The 22,398-nt window shown below is 38.8% G+C and overlaps 2 protein-coding genes across 2 annotated transcripts; one reads left to right on the forward strand and one right to left on the reverse strand.

Annotated features, from left to right (window-relative positions):
- Positions 1-420: 420 nt before the first annotated feature.
- On the reverse strand, positions 421-4,415 carry LOC126766467 (uncharacterized). The gene has a single exon (XM_050484246.1). The coding sequence runs from the start codon at positions 4,254-4,256 to the stop codon at positions 1,416-1,418; it is 2,841 nt and encodes a 946-aa protein (XP_050340203.1). The 5' UTR covers positions 4,257-4,415; the 3' UTR covers positions 421-1,415.
- Positions 4,416-19,771: 15,356 nt separating this feature from the next.
- Positions 19,772-21,253, forward strand: LOC126766466 (putative uncharacterized protein DDB_G0290521). Its single transcript, XM_050484244.1, has 2 exons — positions 19,772-20,349; positions 20,415-21,253. The coding sequence occupies exon 2, from the start codon at positions 20,505-20,507 to the stop codon at positions 21,114-21,116; it is 612 nt and encodes a 203-aa protein (XP_050340201.1). The 5' UTR covers positions 19,772-20,349; positions 20,415-20,504; the 3' UTR covers positions 21,117-21,253.
- The last annotated feature ends 1,145 nt before the right edge of the window (positions 21,254-22,398 follow it).

The following is a 22,398-nucleotide window of genomic DNA, read 5'->3' on the forward strand; positions in this document are numbered from 1 at the left end:
ATTTTATCAGGATTTTCACAATTTGAATGTTAACGTTATAAAAAGTAATGAGTAAGAAAAATGCTTATAACACTATGCACTGCCGAAAAACTGGAGATTAACTGCCGAAGAAACTGGATGAAGAACTGGAGATTTAACTGCCGAAGAACTTGATATGGATTGCCGAAAAACCTGTAGATTTAACGGCCGAAGAAACTGGATATTAATTGCCGGAAAACTGTAGATTTAACTGCCGAAGAAACTGGAGATTTAATTGCCGAAAAACTGGATATGGATTGCCGAAAAAAACTGGAAAACGATTTAACTGCCGAAAAACTTGATATGGATTGCCGAAAAAACTGGCGATTTAACAAGTGAGTTGCAGTTGTCCTTTTGGTCCCCTTTTCTTTTCTTTTGTGTGTGGAATCAGCTGGGGTGATGTGGTTGGTTGGTGTGTAGGGTGGAATGTAAGCTTTGGTGGTTTGTGACGTGGGTATGATGAAGGTGCGTGTCAATGTTGTGAAGTTGATGTGGTGTGATCGTGTAGTGTGTGTGTGGATGCCTTGGGGAGGATGCTCATTTGTACATCCTGGCCCCCCTAGGCGCGTATTCAGCCTAGTAGCCTCTGAAGTTGTTGCAGTGTTGCAACAACGTTGCTGAGACCTGTCTTACGACGGGCTTGCGGCCTAGGATGGCGCCTCCGATGCGATGTGGCATGGTGATGATGGCGCCAGGCGCGGGACTCCTCCGAAGGGAAGGCTTGCCTTCGCGGTTGCGGTCGCGGGAGTCGTCGGCTGGCAGTACTGCCGCGAGGGGGATGACGACGCTCAACGTCGGGTCCAGCATTGCGGTGGAACATGGTGTGATGGTGACCCATACACACCTGGCACTGATACCCGGTGGTGCATTCGCGCGTTAGATGGGTAGGCGCCAGACAGTTTAAGCAATGCCCGTGGGCCTGGGCGACCTGCTGGCGTTGCTGAGGCGTCATCCCCTTGAATATACCGCAATGTGGCAATCGATGTCGGCGGCGACATAGCGCGCACTGAAGTGGTGCTGGTTCCGGAGACCGGGCTTGCGTGTCTCTACGCGGAGCTGTCGGAAGCTCTCGGTGGGCTGCGGGAACTATGGTTGTTCGCGGCGCTGCTACAGGGGTAGCTTTAGGGCGCGGAACAGTCACGGCCGAACGTACAGAGGGCGTTGGAGTATTGGGCATCTCGGCTTCCATATCGACCTGTCAAGAAATAGGATTTTTTTTTTTTTTTTTTTTTAATTATCATATATATATGTGTATATATCATATAGCCGGTGGTGGCACGTAATGTGGCAGGATTGAGTCGTCGTACGGATCGACATAGTGGGTGCGTTTACTATTATATATACATATACATACAAATTTTTTTTTTTTTCTTTATTTCTTTGTTTATTGGTTGCGGTTACGTTTGGATTTTATCTGCGGTTGGCAAAAAGCATAATTTAACGAGCGGTCTAGTTAGCGTTCCCGATTGTGTACGGAGATCGACTACGCGAATATGACCGTCGGAGCCGTAGTAGAGCTTCTCTATGCGGCCAAGCCGCCACTCGGTAGGGGGGAGACAATCGTCACTGATTAAGACACAATCTCCAAGCTTAGGCGCATTTTCTGTGATTTTCCATCGGTACCTTCTGTGGAGGTCCTTTAAATAATCATCTTTCCATCGGCGACTGAAGTCGTGATGGAGAATCTTAATTCTTTCCCAACGGTTTAATAAGGAAAGCGACTCCACGCCTGGCTCAGGTGTGGCCAGAATGGGCGCTCCTTTAAGAAAATGCCCTGGCGTGAGGGCAGTAAAGTCTGAGGGATCTTGCGAGAGTGCAGCGAGAGGCCGTGAGTTAAGAACGGCTTCAATTCTAGTTAAGAGTGTCGTGAACTCTTCATAATTGAATTTATAGTTGCCAGCTAGCTTCTTGAAATGAGATTTGAAGCTTTTTACAGCTGACTCCCATAAGCCGCCCATGTGAGGGGCGCTTGGGGGGATAAACTGCCAATTGATACCTTGGGGAGCGTATTTTTGGACAATTTCCGGTGAGACTTGTCTGGTGAAGTCCACAAACTGTTTTTCGGTAGCTCTTTGCGCTCCGATAAATGTTTTACCATTATCGCTCATGATCTTTGATGGAAAACCTCGTCGTCCGACGAAACGAGCAAAAGCCGCAAGAAAAGCCTCCGTCGTCAGATTCGTACATAGCTCAAGGTGTACTGCTTTTGTCGTGAAACAGACAAAAACAGCCACATAGCCTTTCATGAGGGTAGGAGACCTTAGCATGGATGCCTTTATCATAAAAGGCCCAGCAAAATCTACACCTGTAGTGGTGAAAGGCAGAGCAAAATTGCAGCGTTCAGGTGGAAGTGCTGCCATAATCTGCGATCGCATTTTCTGCTTATGCATAGTGCAGATTTTGCACATGAAAATGCATTTCTTTATTTGGGGCTTCAGTCGGGGTATGTACAGCTCTTGGCGGACCATATGTTGCATGAGGCGATGTTCGGCGTGGAGCATTAGTATGTGGATATATCTAATAAATAAAGTGGCAAACGGACACCTCTCTGGTATGATTATAGGGTGGCGTTCATTGTACGTTAGGCTTGAATTAGCAAGCCGACCATTCGCACGAAGTAGACCAGTCGTGTCTAGAAATGGGTTTAAAACTAAGAGTGAGCTCTTTTTATCGATAGGCTTCGATTCCCTTAGTAATTCTATATCGCGGCTGAAGTAGCGCGTTTGGGTTGATGCGATAAGAGCGACCTTTGCTTTTTGTAAGTCTTGGTGCGTCAATTTATCGCAATGGAGATAAGTTGCTCCTTTAACTTTAAGTTTAAGCCGCTCTAAAAACTTGAGCATATAGGCAACTACCCGGAGGGCTCGGGGGAACGATGAAAATCGTTCAAGGATGTCAGTGTCATCCAGTGTTGCATGATAAGTGTCGATTTTACGACTTTCTGGGGCAAGTATGTTGCGCATGGGCGATTGTGGCCAAGAATCGGGAGATTCTGTTAACCATCGGGGGCCATTCCACCAGAGGGTGGAGGTGGCGAGATGCAGAGGTTTGCATCCTCTTGTACCTAGATCAGCAGGATTGTCGGCACTGGCTACGTGACGCCAAGTGACTGATCCTACTAGGTCAAGTATTTCAGACGTTCGGTTAGAAATATAAGTTTTCCACGCATGTGGTGGTTTTTCTAACCAGGCTAGAACTATCTCGGAATCGGACCATAAATATAATCTGTATTTCGCCATATTTAAGTGGGTCTGCACCATTGAAGCTAGCTTTGCTAGTAGCAGAGCGCCACAGAGTTCAAGTCGTGGGAGACTTAGCGTTTTTAGAGGCGCAACTTTTGCTTTTGCCGCTAATAAGTGGCTTGTAGTTGCGACATCGCTTTGTGTACGCACATATATAGTGGCACAATATGCCTTTTCAGAGGCGTCGCAGAAGCCGTGTAGTTCCACTTTGTATTCGGGGGAATAGTTTACCCACCGTGGAATTTGTATCTTCGAGATGTCGTTCAAATTATTAGCGAACTGGGACCATTTTTCTAAGCGAAGAGGTTTCACTTGTTCGTCCCAGTCGGTTCCGTCTAGCCATAATTCTTGGATCAGGATTTTCGCTTGTATCATAATTGGCGAAAGCCATCCTGCGGGGTCAAAAAGTTTTGCCACCGAGGAGAGAATTTGGCGTTTTGTAACAGCGGATAATGCGGATATGGACTCAGTCGTGTATGAAAACTGGTCCGATATCGCATTCCATTGGATGCCTAGTGTTTTTGTTGTACTTTCCTTTTCAAATATAAGGAAATTAGTATCCAACAAATGGTCTTTAGGAATATTTTTTAAAATATTTGGGTGATTGGCTGTAATCTTTTTTAAAGGAAACCCTGCGGTATTGAGGGCATTTATTACCTGTGATAAGGTCTCGTATGCTTGTGGAAGACTGTGGCTTCCAGACAGGATATCGTCTACATACGTTTGCGTTTTTAAGACTTGTGTTGCCAGTGGAAATTCTGGCTTTGTGTCTTCTGCCAGTTCGTGTAGTGTACGAATGGCTAGATATGGGGCACAGTTTACGCCAAAGGTAACTGTTTTCAATTTAAAGTCGCGTAGTGGACTATTGGCAGATTTTCGGAAAATAATCCGCTGAAAATCTTGATCATCTTTATGAACCAGTATTTGTCGATACATCTTTTCGACATCCCCATTGAATACGTATTTGTATATACGCCAGTTCAATATGAGGAGCATTAAATCTGGTTGGAGTGTGGGTCCCGTAAATAGAATATCATTTAGGGAATTACCCGAGCTCGTGGATCGTGATGCATTGAAGACAACTCGAACTTTTGTTGTTTTCTTCTCAGGCTTTACTACTGCATGATGTGGCAAGTAGAAAGAGTAATATTTGCCTTTTATGATTTTTTCACATGGGCTTATTTCCTCCATGTGATCTAAATGAAGGTATTCTTCCAAGACACCATCATAAACTTGTTTAAGCTCACCTTTTTTAAGTAGGCTTTTCTCCATACTTAGAAACTGCTGTATTGCAGAGGTGCGAGAGTGACCTAAGGCGAGTGTGTCTGGAAATTGTTGTTTTATTGGTAGTCGTACGACATACCGACCATTATCTGATCGAGTAGTTGTGGCTTTGTAAAAGTCTTCACAATACTGATCTTCAGGTGTTGTAATTGGAATGGGGGGGAGTTCTTCTACCTCCCAAAATTTTCTCAATTGTGAATTGAGGTACTCGTTTGAGATTTCCTCAACTTGAGTTGTCATGGCTGTGACTGGTTCCGCAACTAGTCCACTTAGGACCCATCCGAAAATGGTATTTTGCGCCAGTAGTGTTTTCGAAATTTTTTCAACACCTTCTAATATGATTTGCGGTATAAGGTCGCTGCCTATTAGGATGTCTATCTGAGCTGGCGTGTTGCAGTTGGGATCTGCCAGTGTCAGGTGTGAAATTTTATCCCAATGCTTGCTATTTATTTGATAGCTTGGAAGCATGTTTGTTAGTTGCGGTAAGACAATAGCATTTGCTTGAATGCGCTTATCCGCTTTGGGGGAAATTAGGGTAATGGGGCAGATTTTACTTGAGTTTTGTACTACTCGTCCGCCCATTCCCGTAATTTCATAGTTGGCATGTTTTGTTGGCAGTTTTAGCCTATTTTGTGCCCTAGACGCTATGAATGATCGTTGCGATCCTTGGTCTATTAGGGCTCTTAGTTTGAACAGTTCTCCTCGATGTTCGATGGAGACAACTGCTGTGGGTAGTAGTACTCTACTATGATTTTCGCTGTGTAGCGTTTGAGTTTTTAATGCCTTTGAACAACATGGTGTCTCTTGGCAATTTTCTTGAGGTTTTGTTTCGGGAGTTGCTGTTGCAACTAAACCCGTGGCTTTTTTTGAAAAAGCGCTGCTATGAGATGTGTTGGGAAAGTTATTGAGATGTAACATAGAATGATGCCTTTTGTGGCAATATACGCAATTAAATTTGCTTTCGCAAGTATTAAGAATGTGTGAGTGGGACAAGCAGTTTGTACAGAGTCTTTTTGACCTGACAAAGTTGTTCCTTTCAGTGACATTCATTTTTTTAAATTTCTCGCAAGCTTTTAACTTATGCCCTCCAGAACATAGTTCGCATGACGTGAATTTATTTTGTTCAGATGTGAACGATTGTGTTTTGAAAAAGCTTCTGTTTAAATTATTGTTGCTTCCGGCTTGGGGTCTATTGAAGCTTCGATTTAAGTCTTGTTGAACGTTTTTAGTTCTGACTACTTTTTTGTCTACCCTTTCCGCAATTTCGTATTGGGTAGTTAAGAAATCTTTCATCTGCTGCCACGTTGGGCATTTTCTTCTTGATGAGAGCGATTGCTCCCACAAAAGTAATGATTTTTCTGGTAATGCGGCGGTACATATGTTTACCAGAATAGGATCCCAATTGTGAGTGGGAATATTTTGTGTCGATAGAACCGACAAACAATTTGAAACAGTGGATTCTAGTTTCATGAATTCTTCACTGGTTTCTCTTTGAATTTTAGGCAAGTTCATAAGTATCGTTACTTGCTTGTCAACTAAGATTCTTTCATTTTCGTATCTTTGTCTTAAAGCTTCCCAAGCTAAATTAAAATTATCGTCATTCAATGCGAACTGCTTGACTATTACGCCTGCTTGACCTTTAGTTTTGTATCGGAGGTGATACAATTTTTGCGCTTGTGATAATTTTGGATGGTTTATGTACACGGCTGTAAACATGTCCCGGAAGGACGGCCATTGTTCATAACCTCCATGAAATATTTCCGTATCACACGCTGGCACTTTGAGATGAATGCCTGAACTTGCCTCTTGGGCTTGCAATTGTGGTAACTCTACTCTACTGTGGGGAGTAGGTGCAATTGCCTTCATAAGTTTTAATTGATCTGAGATTATTGCTTTTGTGTCTTCATAGCGGTCTAAGCAATTTTCGTATTTGGCGTAAGCCGAAGATTTAAAATTTTCTGGTAGATCTGAATCATCAGTTTCTACTATTGCGTCGTATGCAGCTTGGAGGCGTGTCCAAAAATTGTCAATAGATTTATTTTTTATTTCTAGTACCGATTCAGAGTTGTCCTGAATCGGTGAAGATGCAAATCGAGTGCAGTATTTAATTAAGCTATCACTCTCAGAAATGAATTTAATATACGAAATGTCTTCCCCCTTTTTTGCTTTGTAGCACCTTGCTTCGAGCGTGTAGCTTCTGCAGGTGTACATGGACTTTTGTCATCCGTAATCATTTTTGGAATTCTTAAGAATTCTGCTTTAGATTCTTTTGAATCTGTGCTCATTCAGAAAATTTGAATTAATAAAATATATATGTATATTTTATTATAATAGAAAATCTGGTACCGAAACTCTTTTTAACAAATAAGAGTTGTTGTTTCCGCACAATTGAAATAGTAAAATATATATGTATGTGACCAAAAGCTCTTTTCAATAAATAAGAGCTGTTATTTCAGTAAAAGGATTTAAAAATGCGTTTATCGCTTTTATTGCTCGCATTTGTATTACTTTTTTTTTTTTTAATATTTTTACGGTTTTATCCGTACGCCCTTGTATCAGCGCGCACTGAATACTAGGTCAATATCCTTTGTACATACGTATGGAGTTTATGTGCATATAGTATGCGTTAAATAAATATGTGCAATTATGCTTGTTCTTGTTTGACAAGGAACAAGAAACTGCTCGGAAATCGCCAAAATTGGACTTTCAAGATGTGTATGTATGTATGTACAAAGGGAAGTATTAGTTTGAAAGATTTAGTTATCTCAACCAATTTTGTTGGATTTTCCGCACCAAAGATATTTCACCGTTCGCACCGTTTGTTTATTTTCTCAATATCTCTTTATTACTTGTATCCTATGTTTATAGGTATACACGCATGTGTGAATATAAGGCAGTATGTAGAAACAATTCGCGGTTGTGTACTCGCGCTCAGAAATATGCGCAAAATCGCTAATGTATAATATATATGTATATGTATATGTATCAATTTTAGTTATATAATGTATATAATCCGCTTGAGGATATGTATATATGTATGTTTGTACTTATTCCCTTTTATGCTGTATTCTTCTTGCGATTTTTGCTTACTTTTTGGAAGCAATTCCTCTCACAGCTTAATAAGCTGAAGAGGTATTGTTCGTATAATTGACAAGTGTCCCTCTCACAGTTAATGAACTGGAGCGGTATTGCCAGAATAATTTGAAAATATTGAATTTTTTCTCTGTGGGAATTGTGTGTATTGTATACACGAAGGTAAGTTTAAAAAGCAAGGAATAATTATTTGTTTAGTTAAATATATTTAAATATATATATATATATATATACATATATACTGTGGATACATATATACATATATATTATGTACCGTATTGGATTCTACCGGTACTTAAATTTGCCGCCGATTTAGAATTTTTACAAACCGTTTTTATAAACCGGGTTTAATTTCTTTCGGTTCTTTTATATTGACCGTTTGTGCAACGCTACATACATATATGTATACATATAATAAATGAAATCAGAAGTGGAATTGATGCACTCACTCTGGTTTTCCTCAAGGAGTTTGGGGATTGGTGAGTGGTGTGTATATTTGTATATAAAAGAGGTGCGTTTCCTGGCTTTTCTCGATGGGAATTCCTTCCAAACGCGAATTTTATTTAGTGTTGGCGTTCCGCATTTGCTGCGTTGATGGTTCTTGACTTTTTTTTTTTTTTTTTTTTTTGTTTTTTGGCTTTTTGTTTATTTGTTTATTATGAGTTCGCGCCCGTATTTTAATTATTTATTTTTAAGTTCGCGCCCGAATTTTATTTAGTTTTAGTTTGCACGCACTTTTGATTAATGTTTTATTTGTTAATTAATGATATTGATTGCCGGAAAACCGTAGATTTAACTGCCGAAAAAACTGGCGATTTAACTTGCGAAAAACTGGATATTGAAGAAAACGCTCGTTCGAGGTATTTGCCCACGCGTGCAAGTCGCGGTTAAAGTCGAAAGCGAAGTGAGTTGCAGTTGTCCTTTTGGTCCCCTTTTCTTTTCTTTTGTGTGTGGAATCAGCTGGTGTGATGTGGTTGGTTGGTGTGTAGGGTGGAATGTAAGCTTTGGTGGTTTGTGACGTGGGTATGATGAAGATAGCAAAATCGTCTCAAGTCTCAAAAATTGTCTCTAACTTAAAATCTCAAATTTAGAGATTTGAGACTGTATCACAGTACAGAATCGTACGGTTAATGTACATACATATACAGTATATATGCTCTGCGTTACTCAATATTTGTAAGCAATATAACGTTAATTATCCTGATGAAGAAACTTTCATTGGCCTTTCAAGTTTTTATTTTATACATGACCAATTTTTCTTTATTTTAACTCAAATATTTTCCTCGTATACTTTGCCATTTCAGTTGTTCCCACTGAAATAATTGTTTTTGTAAGGTACCGACAAGGTTTGCGTGTGCGCTTAATTTTCCAAAGCTTTCTTACTCAAATTTTCGTGCTCATCCACTCTGGTTATAGATGCTTGTCAGGGCCGCACCTCGTCACTTTCCGCATATGTGCTCATTTCATCTAAATTTTCAGCGACAATGGTTGCAAACCTTGCTCCACTTGGATTCAACGCATGCTGCACGCTGAGCAACTCATCCGCGGTTTACTCTAAAGGCATTAAACTACGTTGAGCGTAAGGCTCTCCGGCACGGTGATGATTCTTTTGGCCCCGGGACTTGAGGGTATGGACGGAAAGAGGAGGTCCTCAAGATTAAAAAATTAAACAGAAAAATTGTTGATTAGTTTTCAGGACACAAAGTGTGGCAACACCGCTATTTTTTATAAAAGTAATCACACAAATCTCTTGAAAGTGTGAATGTGCAAAGTAGTTTTTAAAGTATATTTTTTTTCTTAAAAAATACACAATAAGTGTAAATTTTGGGTATATTTCAATGTGTACTCTGTAATTAAAAATATTTTAATTAAAAATGTGTGAAAATTGGGTTAACTTAGTGAAATAACGAGCATTGCTTTTAAAAATTTTTGAACTTTAAATACAAATATCTCAAAAACTATAAGTCTGAGGAGACCTCTATTCACCCGTACTATCAAATCGCGGCGCCAAAAGAATCGTAATATTGCCGGTCCTCCACCTGTGGCTATCTCTATCTTATTACCAGTATTTTTTTTTCTAATTTTATTTTGTAATCCAAGCAAACGTACTTAATCCACAAATCAATACGGATATAATTATCTGCATACATATGTACATATATGAAATGAAAATTGTTTATTCCTACCCTATTCCATTAGCTGCCATTACGGATTGGAGGGCCGTTATTATTCAACTCAGTCGCAATACCTTCCCACTCTCCATCCAATTGTTTTTGTGAATCCAAACGATGTCATTTCTCTGGTTAGGTGAGGCTTTCTCTCCAACAAACTTACCATCATCTCAAATTGCTACTGGTTTCTTTTTTTATTATTTAAAAAATTTAATGCAATAACTCGCGGATCACAAAACGTTCGCCAGATTTTGACAGTAGTTTCACAAATTTCCGCAAAATAAATAAAAAGTCGCATAAAAAAATGTATCATTTGAGATTTTTTGTCAAAAACTACTTAACTTACAAAATTGTATGAATATGCTGTAACAAATTTCTCGATAAATAGTTTACATTAGGGGTATTCAGGCCGAAGCCTGTTAATTTGGTAATTCGTTAGTTGATACTTCGTTAAAAGGCTTACCTGTGAACATAATTTTTGTTCTACCTCTGTATTCTGATAAATTTTATTCCGAAACAGCTGATTCAATTTTATTAAAGAGTAAAAATGCCTCAACAAAGTGCAAAATCAAAAATTGTCAGTCATTGAATTGAAAATTATGTGGAGCAGATCAAATTTATTACTGGTAAGTACTTTAAATTTATGTACAGAGGAGCAGGAGAAAAGCTGATGTGATATTACCGAGTAACGCAAGAATGATAGAGAAAGAGATTACGCAATGCGCATGTTTGCTTTCAGTCAGCTGACGTCACGGTTGACTTTTTATTCGCCCGCGCTTTTGAAAGTGAATTCGATTGTGTTTTCACGTGTTGTATAAATTGTGAAATTTTATATTTTTAAAATGCGTTGCACAGTGTTCGGGTGCAATAATAATAATGGTAAAAATTGTGCTACGAAATGGGTTTTTTTCCATTTCCCTAAAAATAAAACAATAGTAAAACAATGGATTCATTTTTGTAAGTAATTTTACTTTTATAACCAAACACTCTTGCAGGTTCAAGTTCGCGGAATCCAACTAAGTTGCTACCAAGCGCTTTTCCAACGATAACCACTGCTCCTGCAGAGGCTAATGAACGGCAGAAAAGGATGGAGTCTCGTTCCAAAAAGAGATGTTAACAACAATGTTGAAGAATACCGCCCCTGTTGAAGTAATTCAAGAAGACGAGGTTGGAGAGGCACTTCAAACTGCAGGAGAGGAGGTCATCGATGAGAAAGACGAGAAAATTGTTCGTCTTATACTTGGGTGGATCACCTTTCTGAAGGAGGACTCTTAAAACCAACAGATATGTTGATGGAGCATATGAGAGCCTTGCAAGCAGTATTTGACGATGTAAATGGTACTGATTTGCATGTATGTATGTATGTACAAATTACGTCCAGAAGCACTTAGATTTAAGTAATTTTGTAAATTGTAGCTCGAAAGTAAAATAATTGTTTTTCAGAGCTAGAATGTATTTTAGGATTCGTTCCTTAAATAAAAATTTAATTGAACATATGTATAGCAAAATATGACAATAAGTTTATACTTGGTCACAAAATATTCAATCTTTTTATTTGCATAAATGTATATGGTTGAAACAAACGCAGCAAAAAGACAAAATTAAATAATACAATGAAAATTCAATTAAATGAATATGTACATAGGTAAATGTTCACTATAAAATATTCACTTATATTGATATCTTTTATTAATATGCACTTATATTAATGTTAACTTTTGATGACATTCATGTTTTTGTATGAATGCAATACAAAATTGCTTCTTATTGCAAAGAAAAACAAACAACTGAAAATCAGCTGATTTTACGTTGGTCCACCGTGACGTAGATGCGCAGAACGAGCAAAATTTGAACTCGTCAATGCGCAATCTTGTTTCTATCATTCTTGCGAGTTACGAAACAATTATCAAGCTTACCAGATGGATAGTTCGTTACTCGGTAGAACGATAGTCTGTTAATTTTACAAAAAAAGTACATGTAAAAAACTACCGAATAACGACTAACGAATTCACAAGGTTGGTCTGAATACCCCTAATGTAATTCATTCTTGAGTTCGATTGCTGGATTGATAAATAAAAATCGCATTTAAGTAGCTATACACGTATCCTTATTTCTAATTTCAACAACTTAATGATTTCTACTCATTATCCGAAATAACAACTTTTTATTTATATATCATTTGCTCTTATTACGGCAGCACTTTAACTAAGACTGTGTCTGTTGCACAGTCCGGCAGCCCTTATATGAGTACTAGATCGTTAACAAAACTTCGCCACTCGAACATTCCGGCAACTACGCTGACTAGTTAATTCTAACAATATATCGTCTTTTCTATTTTAGTTCTCGTATCCATGTTCGTTACACTACTTTAAAATTTTTACTAGCGTAACTTTACTACAAATTATCTAAAGATTTAGTTATAGCCGCAGGAAGCTTATAGTTTTCGAGATATTCGCGTTTAAAGTTGAAAATTTGCAATATTTTAATTACATATTTTCGATATATAAAATTAATTTTTCATTTATATTTTTCACTTTTATATCCACTAACACTTCACTAATTCATTTGTACACATTTATTTTATATAATATAGTGCAAAAATAGCTTTTAATATACATTTAAATTATTGTTGAATTATGATTATTTAAGAATAACAAATGAATTACAAACTTACAAATAATCAGTGTTGCCTTATCGACATCATTTTTACAATAACTAAATGAAATAAAGTGAACAGATTATACCCCAAATACGAGAATCAACAACCTATCAAAAAAATAATATATTCGTGATCTGGAGAGTCTCCTCTATCCGACCATACCCATTTGATTCCCAAAATCCTCGGACGGTATACTAAAGCAGACCCGATTTCCGTTTATATACATATAAAAGTAGTGCCACTGACACTGCCCCACAATGAGTTTTATGGCACAAATAAAACATTTCCATCCAAGAATGATAGAATACAAGATTACGACGACCGCCATTACGAAACGTCCTAGTTCCGTGTTGAGAAGAACAAGAGTGAAAAACTGTCAAATGGCTTGCAAATTGTAAATAGAAAAGTAAACACTTTTGTAAATTCGCAAAATATTATTAATTCTTTCGATTTTAATGAAAAGTTTTAGTGAAGCGATTGAATATTGTTGAGTGAAAAGATTGGAGGATGGAGTCATGTGTGGAGGATGGAGTCATGTGTAGAAGTTAACGCAAGTGAGGAAAGTTCTCTGATCGCCATTCACTTGGGAGTGGCTAGAAACGATTCTTTTACACATGGCTCAAGCAGCTCACTACTTCCGGTCTTTGACCAAGTATCCTCTGGGTAGCCTAAGAACATCCGTTCGAAGGTGAGCTAAAGTGAGAAGGCGAAACATTTCCCTACAAGGGTTGTGCGCTGGGTTTGGGACCCGCCACGTAAAAAACACCCCCAGTGAAGAGCTACAACCAGCCTCGGATGAGAGAACCCCCTTTTGATGACGACCATGGCAAACGAAATAAGGACTACGAATTGAGGGCATGCACCTGGAATGTCCGGTCCCTTAATTGGGAAGGTGCCGCTGCCCAGCTGGTTGATGTCCTCGTAAAGACAAAGGCTGACATCAAAGCCGTCCAAGAAATGTGATGGACGGGACAAGGACAGAGACGACTAGGTCCTTGTGACATTTACTACAGTGGCCATGTAAAGGAGCGCAAGTCTGGTGTAGGATTCGTGGTGGGAGAGAGACTCCGTCGCCGAGTACTATCATTCACTGCGGTGAATGAACGTCTAGCCACAATCCGCATCAAGGCGAGGTTCTTCAACATATCGCTGATTTGCGCCCACGCCCCGACGGAAGAGAAGGACGATGTGACCAAAGATGCCTTCTATGAGCGCTTGGAGCGCGCTTATGAGAGCTGAACCCGCCACGATGTCAAAATCGTGCTTGGCGACTTTAACGCCAGGGTGGGCAAAGAAGGTATATTTGGCACTACGGTCGGTAAATTCAGCCTCCACGACGAAACATTCCCAAATCGGTTGAGGCTGATTGACTTCGCCGGGGCCCGAAATATGGTTACCTGTAGTACTAGATTCCAGCATTAGAAGATTCATCAAGCTACCTGGCTGTCTCCGGATCGAAAAACTACCAACCAGATCGATCATGTGAGCACTCGTCAACAACTCGGTATAAGGGAACTGTGTGACGGCATTTCAAACTCCTTACGTACAGCTGCAACCGAAACCATTGGTTTTCGGAAAGTGCAAAAGAACAGCTGGTACGACGAGGAGTGCCGTGTCGCAGCGGAGAGAAAACAGGCTGCTTACCTCGTAACGTTACGATCGACCACTACACGTGCGGGATGGGATAGATACCGAGAGTTGAAGAGGGAAGCGAGACGCATTTGTAGACAGAAGAAGAAAGAGGCTGAAATGCGTGAGTACGAAGAGCTTGATAAGCTGGCCGACAGGGGTAATGCTCGAAAATTCTACGAAAAAATGCGGCGGCTTATGGAAGGTTTCAAGACCGGAGCGTATTCCTGTAGAACCCCCAAAGGTGATCTAGTCACTGATGCCCAGAGCATACTTAAATTATGGAGGGAACACTTCTCCAGCCTGCTGAATGGCAGTGAACGCACAACACCAGGAGAAGGAGAACCCGATTCCCCAATCGATGACGATAGAGCAGACGTTCCATTACCCGACCATGAAGAAGTTCGAATAGCAATTGCCCGCCTGAAGAACAACAAAGCGGCAGGGGCCGACGGATTGCCGGCCGAGCTATTCAAACAAGGCGGCGAAGAACTGATAAGGTGCATGCATCAGCTTCTTCGTAAAATATGATCGGACGAAAGCATGCCCAACTATTGGAACTTAAGTGTGCTATGCCCAATCCATAAAAAAGGAGACCCCACAATCTGCGCCAACTACCGTGGGATTAGCCTCCTCAACATCGCATATAAGGTTCTATCGAGCGTCTTGTGTGAAAGATTAAAGCCCACCGTCAACAAACTGATTGGACCTTATCAGTGTGGCTTTAGACCTGACAAATCAACAACCGACCAGATATTCATCATGCGCCAAATCTTGGAAAAGACCCGTGAAAGGAGAATCGACACACACCACCTCTTCGTCGATTTCAAAGCTGCTTTCGATAGCACGAAAAGGAGCTGCCTCTATGCCGCGATGTCTGAATTTGGTATCCCCGCAAAACTAATACGGCTGTGCAAACTGACGTTGAGTAACACCAAAAGCTCCGTCAGGATCGGGAAGGACCTCTCCGAGCCGTTCGATACCAAACGAGGTTTCAGACAAGGCGATTCCCTATCGTGCGACTTTTTCAACCTGCTTTTGGAGAAAATAGTTCGAGCCGCAGAACTAAATAGAGAAGGTACCATCTTCTATAAGAGTGTACAGCTGTTGGCGTATGCCGATGATATTGATATCATCGGCCTCAACACCCGCGCCGTTAGTTCTGCTTTCTCCAGGCTGGACAAGGAAGCACAGAAAATGGGTCTGGCAGTGAACGGGGGCAAGACGAAATATCTCCTGTCATCAAACAAACAGTCGTCGCATTCGCGACTTGGCTCTCACGTCACTGTTGACAGTCATAACTTTGAAGTCGTAGATAATTTCGTCTATCTTGGAACCAGCGTAAACACCACCAACAATGTCAGCCTAGAAATCCAACGCAGGATAACTCTTGCCAACAGGTGCTACTTCGGACTGAGTAGGAAATTGAGAAGCAAAGTCCTCTCTCGACAAACAAAAACCAAACTCTATAAGTCACTCATAATTCCCGTCCTGCTGTATGGTGCAAAGTCTTGGACGATGTCAACAACGGATGAGTCGACGTTGCGAGTTTTCGAGAGAAAAGTTCTGCGAAAGATTTATGGTCCTTTGCGCGTTAGCCACGGCGAATACCGCATTCGTTGGAACGATGAGCTGTACGAGATATACGACGACATCGACATAGTTCAGCGAATTAGAAGACAGCGGCTACGCTGGCTAGGTCATGTTGTCCGGATGGACGAAAACACTCCAGCTCTGAAAATATTCGACGCAGTACCCGCCGGGGGAAGCAGAGGAAGAGGAAGACCTCCACTCCGTTGGAAGGACCAAGTGGAGAAGGACCTGGCTTCGCTTGGAATATCCAATTGGCGCCACGTAGCGAAAAGAAGAAACGACTGGCGCGCTGTTGTTAACTCGGCTATAATCGCTTAAGCGGTTTCTACGCCAATTAAGAAGAAGAGGAAGAAAAGATTTCTAAAGAAATATATCGGCCTATTGATAATAAAATTGTCTATTAAGTTGTGATTCAAATGGAGAAGACGTTTCTTGTGTTGTATATAAATATATACATATATTATAAGTTCAGATGTATCAGATGTATCAAATTATGATAAAAGAATTGTGAAATTATAAATTTAGTATTAAATATATAATTTCTTTTGCAAAATAACACCCATTTTTGGCAACTTTTATAACGGCCGGAAAACTGAAAAAAATCGTTTTCGATCCTTTAATTGCATAATAATTATTACAACAAGCCACTGCACATTTCATTTTAAAAAATTAATATATTTATGCTTAGAAATTTAAATAAATACAACAGTACACTTACACTGGTTTTCTTCATTTGAAAAATTTCCACACATGCTACTCTATTTATTGTGGATGTGCCTAAAACGAATTATATACATATTTTCTCGCAACAATATTCTAAACATTCCACTGAAATTTTTCCTGCAAAGACGAATGAATTAATATTATTTTGGGAATTTCAAAAAGTGTTTACTTTTCTGTTTACAATTTGTATGCATTTCTATGCTTGTTCTTCTCAACGCAAAACTGTTACGTCACGAAATTGTTGAACAATGTATTTGTTTTTGTAAGAATTGTCAAGAGCTAAACCGAAAAAACTAACTGTAAATTAGTGTCGTAATCTTGTATTCTATCATTCTTGTTTTCATCGTAATACAAGGCATACACGCACCAATTAGTTGGTTGATTGAGTTGAGCTAGAAATTGCCCTTGTCGCCACACACGACACAACTTTTAATACAATTTTGAGGCCAACTTCATTTTGAATATTCAATTCGTAGCGTAAACATGAGTTCGGAAGTTATTGCTTTAATTATTATAAATGAAGTTTTAGCGGAAGAAGAAGAACAGGAGCAAAAAAGAATTCGGAAAAAAAGAAAATGGTGTAAAATGTGGTTGCAAAATAAAAATGAATTTTCAAATAACAAGCTTTTGAAGACGCTGAGAGAAACCGAGCCAAAGGACTACAAGAATTACATGCGCATGAGCGATGAAGTGTTTTATGATCTTCTCTTGAAAGTGAAAGTTTTTATTGAAAAAGAAAGACACAATAATGCGAGAAGCAATTAGTGCAGAGAATCGTTTGGCAATAACTTTACGATTTTTGGCTACGGGAAACTCATTTGAAGACCTAAAATTTTCAACAGCAATATCTGCGCAAGCGATTGGTAAAATTGTAATTGAGACGTGCAAGGCTATTATAAAAGTTCTAAAAGACTCAATTAAGGTGGTATATAAAGAATATCCGAGTTATACATTTTATTTAACACAAAATATATTTTTAGTTTCCTAAAACACCCGAGCAATGGATGGCTGTAGCTGATCAATTTTATGAGAAGTCGATGTTTCCCAACTGTCTAGGCGCGCTCGATGGAAAGCATATAAATATTTCACGTCCTTCTAACTCCGGTTCATTTTATTTCAATTATAAAAAGACATTCAGTATTGTCTTGTTGGCAATTGTTGACAGCAACTCCAACTTTTAAATGGTAGATGTAGGTGCAAATGGACGAATTTCCGATGGAGGCGTTTTCGGAAATTCGAAATTTTTCAAAAAGTTGGAAAGTGGAAGTTTAAATTTACCGGAACCACAAGCAGTGCTTGCAGACGAAGATTCACTCCCTTTTGTGTTTGTGTCGGATGCGGCTTTCGCTTTGAGGAAAAATGTTTTAAAACCATTTGGTCACAACAATTTGACAGAGAATGAAATGCTGTTTAACGAAACTCTGAGCTCAGCACGGGTTAAAGTTGAAAACGCTTTTGGTATTTTGGCATCGCGTTTTCGACTTCTTCAAACGACAATAAATTTATGTCCTGAAAAAGTTACTACAGTTGTTCTTGCCTGTTGCTACTTACACAACTACTTACGGTGCCAGTCAAACTCAAATCGATTTGAATGTGAAAATATTCAGCTGTCAGAAATGGAACCAACGCTGTCTAGAAATGCATCTAATGAGGCCAAAACAATAAGGTTGAAATATTGTGAAATTATCAAAAAACTGAAATCTCTTTAATTCCTTTTATTTACATATGTATAAAATAGTGTTAAATTGGTTGTGTTCTTTAAATAAAACTTATATTCATTCTCTTATAACTAAAACATAAAAAATGAAGTAAAAAAATAATTTAAACAAAAAGTGAGAAATATAAAATAAAATATATGTATGTACTCTATCTTAATATGTTTTTATTTATTGATATTGGGAGTCATTCAACAAATCAAAAACACTTGTGTATTGACTTTCGTTTTCATCTGCAAAATGTAACTCTGGAGTTATTTCAATTGTTTGTGATGTTGATTCTACAGGACTTCCAGTTGGCACAGAAATAAAACGTGGCGAATGTGATGGAGCTTGTATGGTCACAGTAAAACGTTGCGAATGTGATGGAGCTTGTATGGGGCTTATAGCTGGCGCAGGAGTAAAACGTTGCGAAAGTGATGTTGCTTGTATGGGCACAGAAGTTAAACGTTGCGAATGTGTTGTTGCTTGTATGGGGCTTCCAGTTGGCAAAGAAGTAAAATGTGAAAAGCGTGATGTTGATTCAGTTGGACTTACAGAAGATGTTGAAATATAAAGTGGGGAGTCATTACTTAAAAAAGGCGAGCTGGTTCGTGATACATGCGGACTACTTAAATTTGGTGAGCTTGAAGGACTGTGCAGATAATTGAAACATAATTTTTTCCAAATCGGCCCAACAGCATCACTTCGTCTACTGCTTGCTTTGCAAAACGTTGCTGCTCGGTTTCATTTGCCTGTACATGCAAGCCCATGCATTTGCATAAATTTCCGCTTCATCCATTTGTTTTTGGATGTCTCCAAATGCTCGGTTGCTTTCTTTAGAAACTCCGTTCAGGAAGTAGCCCCTTTTTTAAATTTCTTCAAAGATTGCTGTGTAAAAAAACATAATATCATAAATAAAAACAATAAAACTTTTAAATGTTTTTCAACATACCAAGGAACGGACGCTTCTTCCTCTTCATCCGAACTGATGGATGTTACACCAGACAGGTATTTCCAGGTCTCGCAAAAAGTCGAGCTCCTCGAAATACCACAGAGGTGAAATGTATAAATCATCAACTCCTGCACCAGATGATTCACTTTGTAACGTTTTTTTGAGCTCCCGGCGATAGCAAGTACGCATATTTGTCAACTTTTTTTTCATATCGTCTATTGATGCATCGTTTTTATTTTTTTAAATTCTATCAAAAAGTTTCTGATAACTTTTACGGCGTACATTTTGTTTTTGTAGCAGTCCAGTTTGCTGTTCACAGCTCCAGCATACAATTTTATCAACTTCGATAAATTCGCGGAGTTGGCGATCGCATTCACTCATTTTTATTTTTTATTTTCTCCGTAGACGCGCTCTGTTTGACAGCCGAAATAAAATGGCGAAATCGTTTGAAATCGCACGACCAACCCAAACACGATCCAACTAACACAACCAACTTGACAAAATATCAAAAATTTTGATGTTCATCCAACCAGTTGATACAACTCATACAACTGCCCCATACACGTAGCAATCAGTTGTTCAACTCGTTGAAGTTGATATAATAATTGGTACGTGTATGCCTTGCTTTATAACGATAAAAAAATTTATCAATATGAATTAAGCAAGGCATACACGTACCAATTATTGTATCGACTTCAACGAGTTGAACAACTGATTGCTACGTGTATGGGGCAGTTGTATGAGTTGTATCAACTGGTTGGATGAACATCAAAATTTTTTGATATTTTGTCAAGTTGGTTGTGTTAGTTGGATCGTGTTTGGGTTGGTCGTGCGATTTCAAACGATTTCGCCATTTTATTTCGGCTGTCAAACAGAGCGCGTCTACGGAGAAAATAAAAAATAAAAATGAGTGAATGCGATCGCCAACTCCGCGAATTTATCGAAGTTGATAAAGCCATGCTGGAGCTGTGGAACAGCAAACTGGACTGCTACAAAAACAAAAATGTACGCCGTAAAAGTTATCAGAAACTTTTGATAGAATTTAAAAAAATAAAAAACGATGCATCAATAGACGATATGAAAAAAAAGTTGACAAATATGCGTACTTGCTATCGCCGGGAGCTCAAAAAAACGTTACAAAGTGAATCATCTGGTGCAGGAGTTGATTATTTATACATTTCACCTCTGTGGTATTTCGAGGAGCTCGACTTTTTGCGAGACCTGGAAATACCTGTCTGGTGTAACATCCATCAGTTCGGATGAAGAGGAAGAAGCGTCCGTTCCCGTGGTATGTTGAAAAAACATTTAAAAGTTTTATTGTTTTTATTTATGATATTATGTTTTTTTACACAGCAATCTTTGAAGAAATTTAAAAAAGGGGCTACCGAAAGAACGGAGTTTCTAAAGAAAGCAACCGAGCATTTGGAGACATCCAAAAAACAAATGGATGAAGCGGAAATTTATGCAAATGCATGGGCTTGCATGTACAGGCAAATGAAACCGGAGCAGCAACGTTTTGCAAAGCAAGCAGTAGACGAAGTGATGCTGTTGGGCCGATTTGGAAAATTATGTTTCAATTATCTGCACAGTCCTTCAAGCTCACCAAATTTAAGTAGTCCGCATGTATCACGAACCAGCTCGCCTTTTTTAAGTAATGACTCCCCACTTTATATTTCAACATCTTCTGTAAGTCCAACTGAATCAACATCACGCTTTTCACATTTTACTTCTTTGCCAACTGGAAGCCCCATACAAGCAACATCACATTCGCAACGTTTAACTTCTGTGCCCATACAAGCAACATCACTTTCGCAACGTTTTACTCCTGCGCCAGCTATAAGCCCCATACAAGCTCCATCACATTCGCAACGTTTTACTTCTGTGACCATACAAGCTCCATCACATTCGCCACGTTTTATTTCTGTGCCAACTGGAAGTCCTGTAGAATCAACATCACAAACAATTGAAATAACTCCAGAGTTACATTTTGCAGATGAAAACGAAAGTCAATACACAAGTGTTTTTGATTTGTTGAATGACTCCCAATATCAATAAATAAAAACATATTAAGATAGAGTACATACATATATTTTATTTCATTTTTCTCACTTTTTGTTTAAATTATTTTTTTACTTCATTTTTTATGTTTTAGTTATAAGAGAATGAATATAAGTTTTATTTAAAGAACACAACCAATTTAACACTATTTTATACATATGTAAATAAAAGGAATTAAAGCGATTTCAGTTTTTTGATAATTTCACAATATTTCAACCTTATTGTTTTGGCCTCATTAGATGCATTTCTAGACAGCGTTGGTTCCATTTCTGACAGCTGAATATTTTCACATTCAAATCGATTTGAGTTTGACTGGCACCGTAAGTAGTTGTGTAAGTAGCAACAGGCAAGAACAACTGTAGTAACTTTTTCAGGACATAAATTTATTGTCGTTTGAAGAAGTCGAAAACGCGATGCCAAAATACCAAAAGCGTTTTCAACTTTAACCCGTGCTGAGCTCAGAGTTTCGTTAAACAGCATTTCATTCTCTGTCAAATTGTTGTGACCAAATGGTTTTAAAACATTTTTCCTCAAAGCGAAAGCCGCATCCGACACAAACACAAAAGGGAGTGAATCTTCGTCTGCAAGCACTGCTTGTGGTTCCGGTAAATTTAAACTTCCACTTTCCAACTTTTTGAAAAATTTCGAATTTCCGAAAACGCCTCCATCGGAAATTCGTCCATTTGCACCTACATCTACCATTAAAAAGTTGGAGTTGCTGTCAACAATTGCCAACAAGACAATACTGAATGTCTTTTTATAATTGAAATAAAATGAACCGGAGTTAGAAGGACGTGAAATATTTATATGCTTTCCATCGAGCGCGCCTAGACAGTTGGGAAACATCGACTTCTCATAAAATTGATCAGCTACAGCCATCCATTGCTCGGGTGTTTTAGGAAACTAAAAATATATTTTGTGTTAAATAAAATGTATAACTCGGATATTCTTTATATACCACCTTAATTGAGTCTTTTAGAACTTTTATAATAGCCTTGCACGTCTCAATTACAATTTTACCAATCGCTTGCGCAGATATTGCTGTTGAAAATTTTAGGTCTTCAAATGAGTTTCCCGTAGCCAAAAATCGTAAAGTTATTGCCAAACGATTCTCTGCACTAATTGCTTCTCGCATTATTGTGCCTTTCTTTTTCAATAAAAACTTTCACTTTCAAGAGAAGATCATAAAACACTTCATCGCTCATGCGCATGTAATTCTTGTAGTCCTTTGGCTCGGTTTCTCTCAGCGTCTTCAAAAGCTTGTTATTTGAAAATTCAT

The sequence above is a fragment of the Bactrocera neohumeralis genome, unplaced genomic scaffold (genome assembly GCF_024586455.1).
Source record: "Bactrocera neohumeralis isolate Rockhampton unplaced genomic scaffold, APGP_CSIRO_Bneo_wtdbg2-racon-allhic-juicebox.fasta_v2 ctg1329, whole genome shotgun sequence".
NCBI lineage: Eukaryota > Metazoa > Arthropoda > Insecta > Diptera > Tephritidae > Bactrocera > Bactrocera neohumeralis.

Bases quoted from the DNA above. Each gene is read 5' to 3' on its own strand.
- LOC126766466 (XM_050484244.1), top strand. From the start codon at position 20,505: ATGGATGAAGCGGAAATTTATGCAAATGCATGGGCTTGCATGTACAGG.
- LOC126766467 (XM_050484246.1), bottom strand. From the start codon at position 4,256: ATGCTCCTCATATTGAACTGGCGTATATACAAATACGTATTCAATGGG.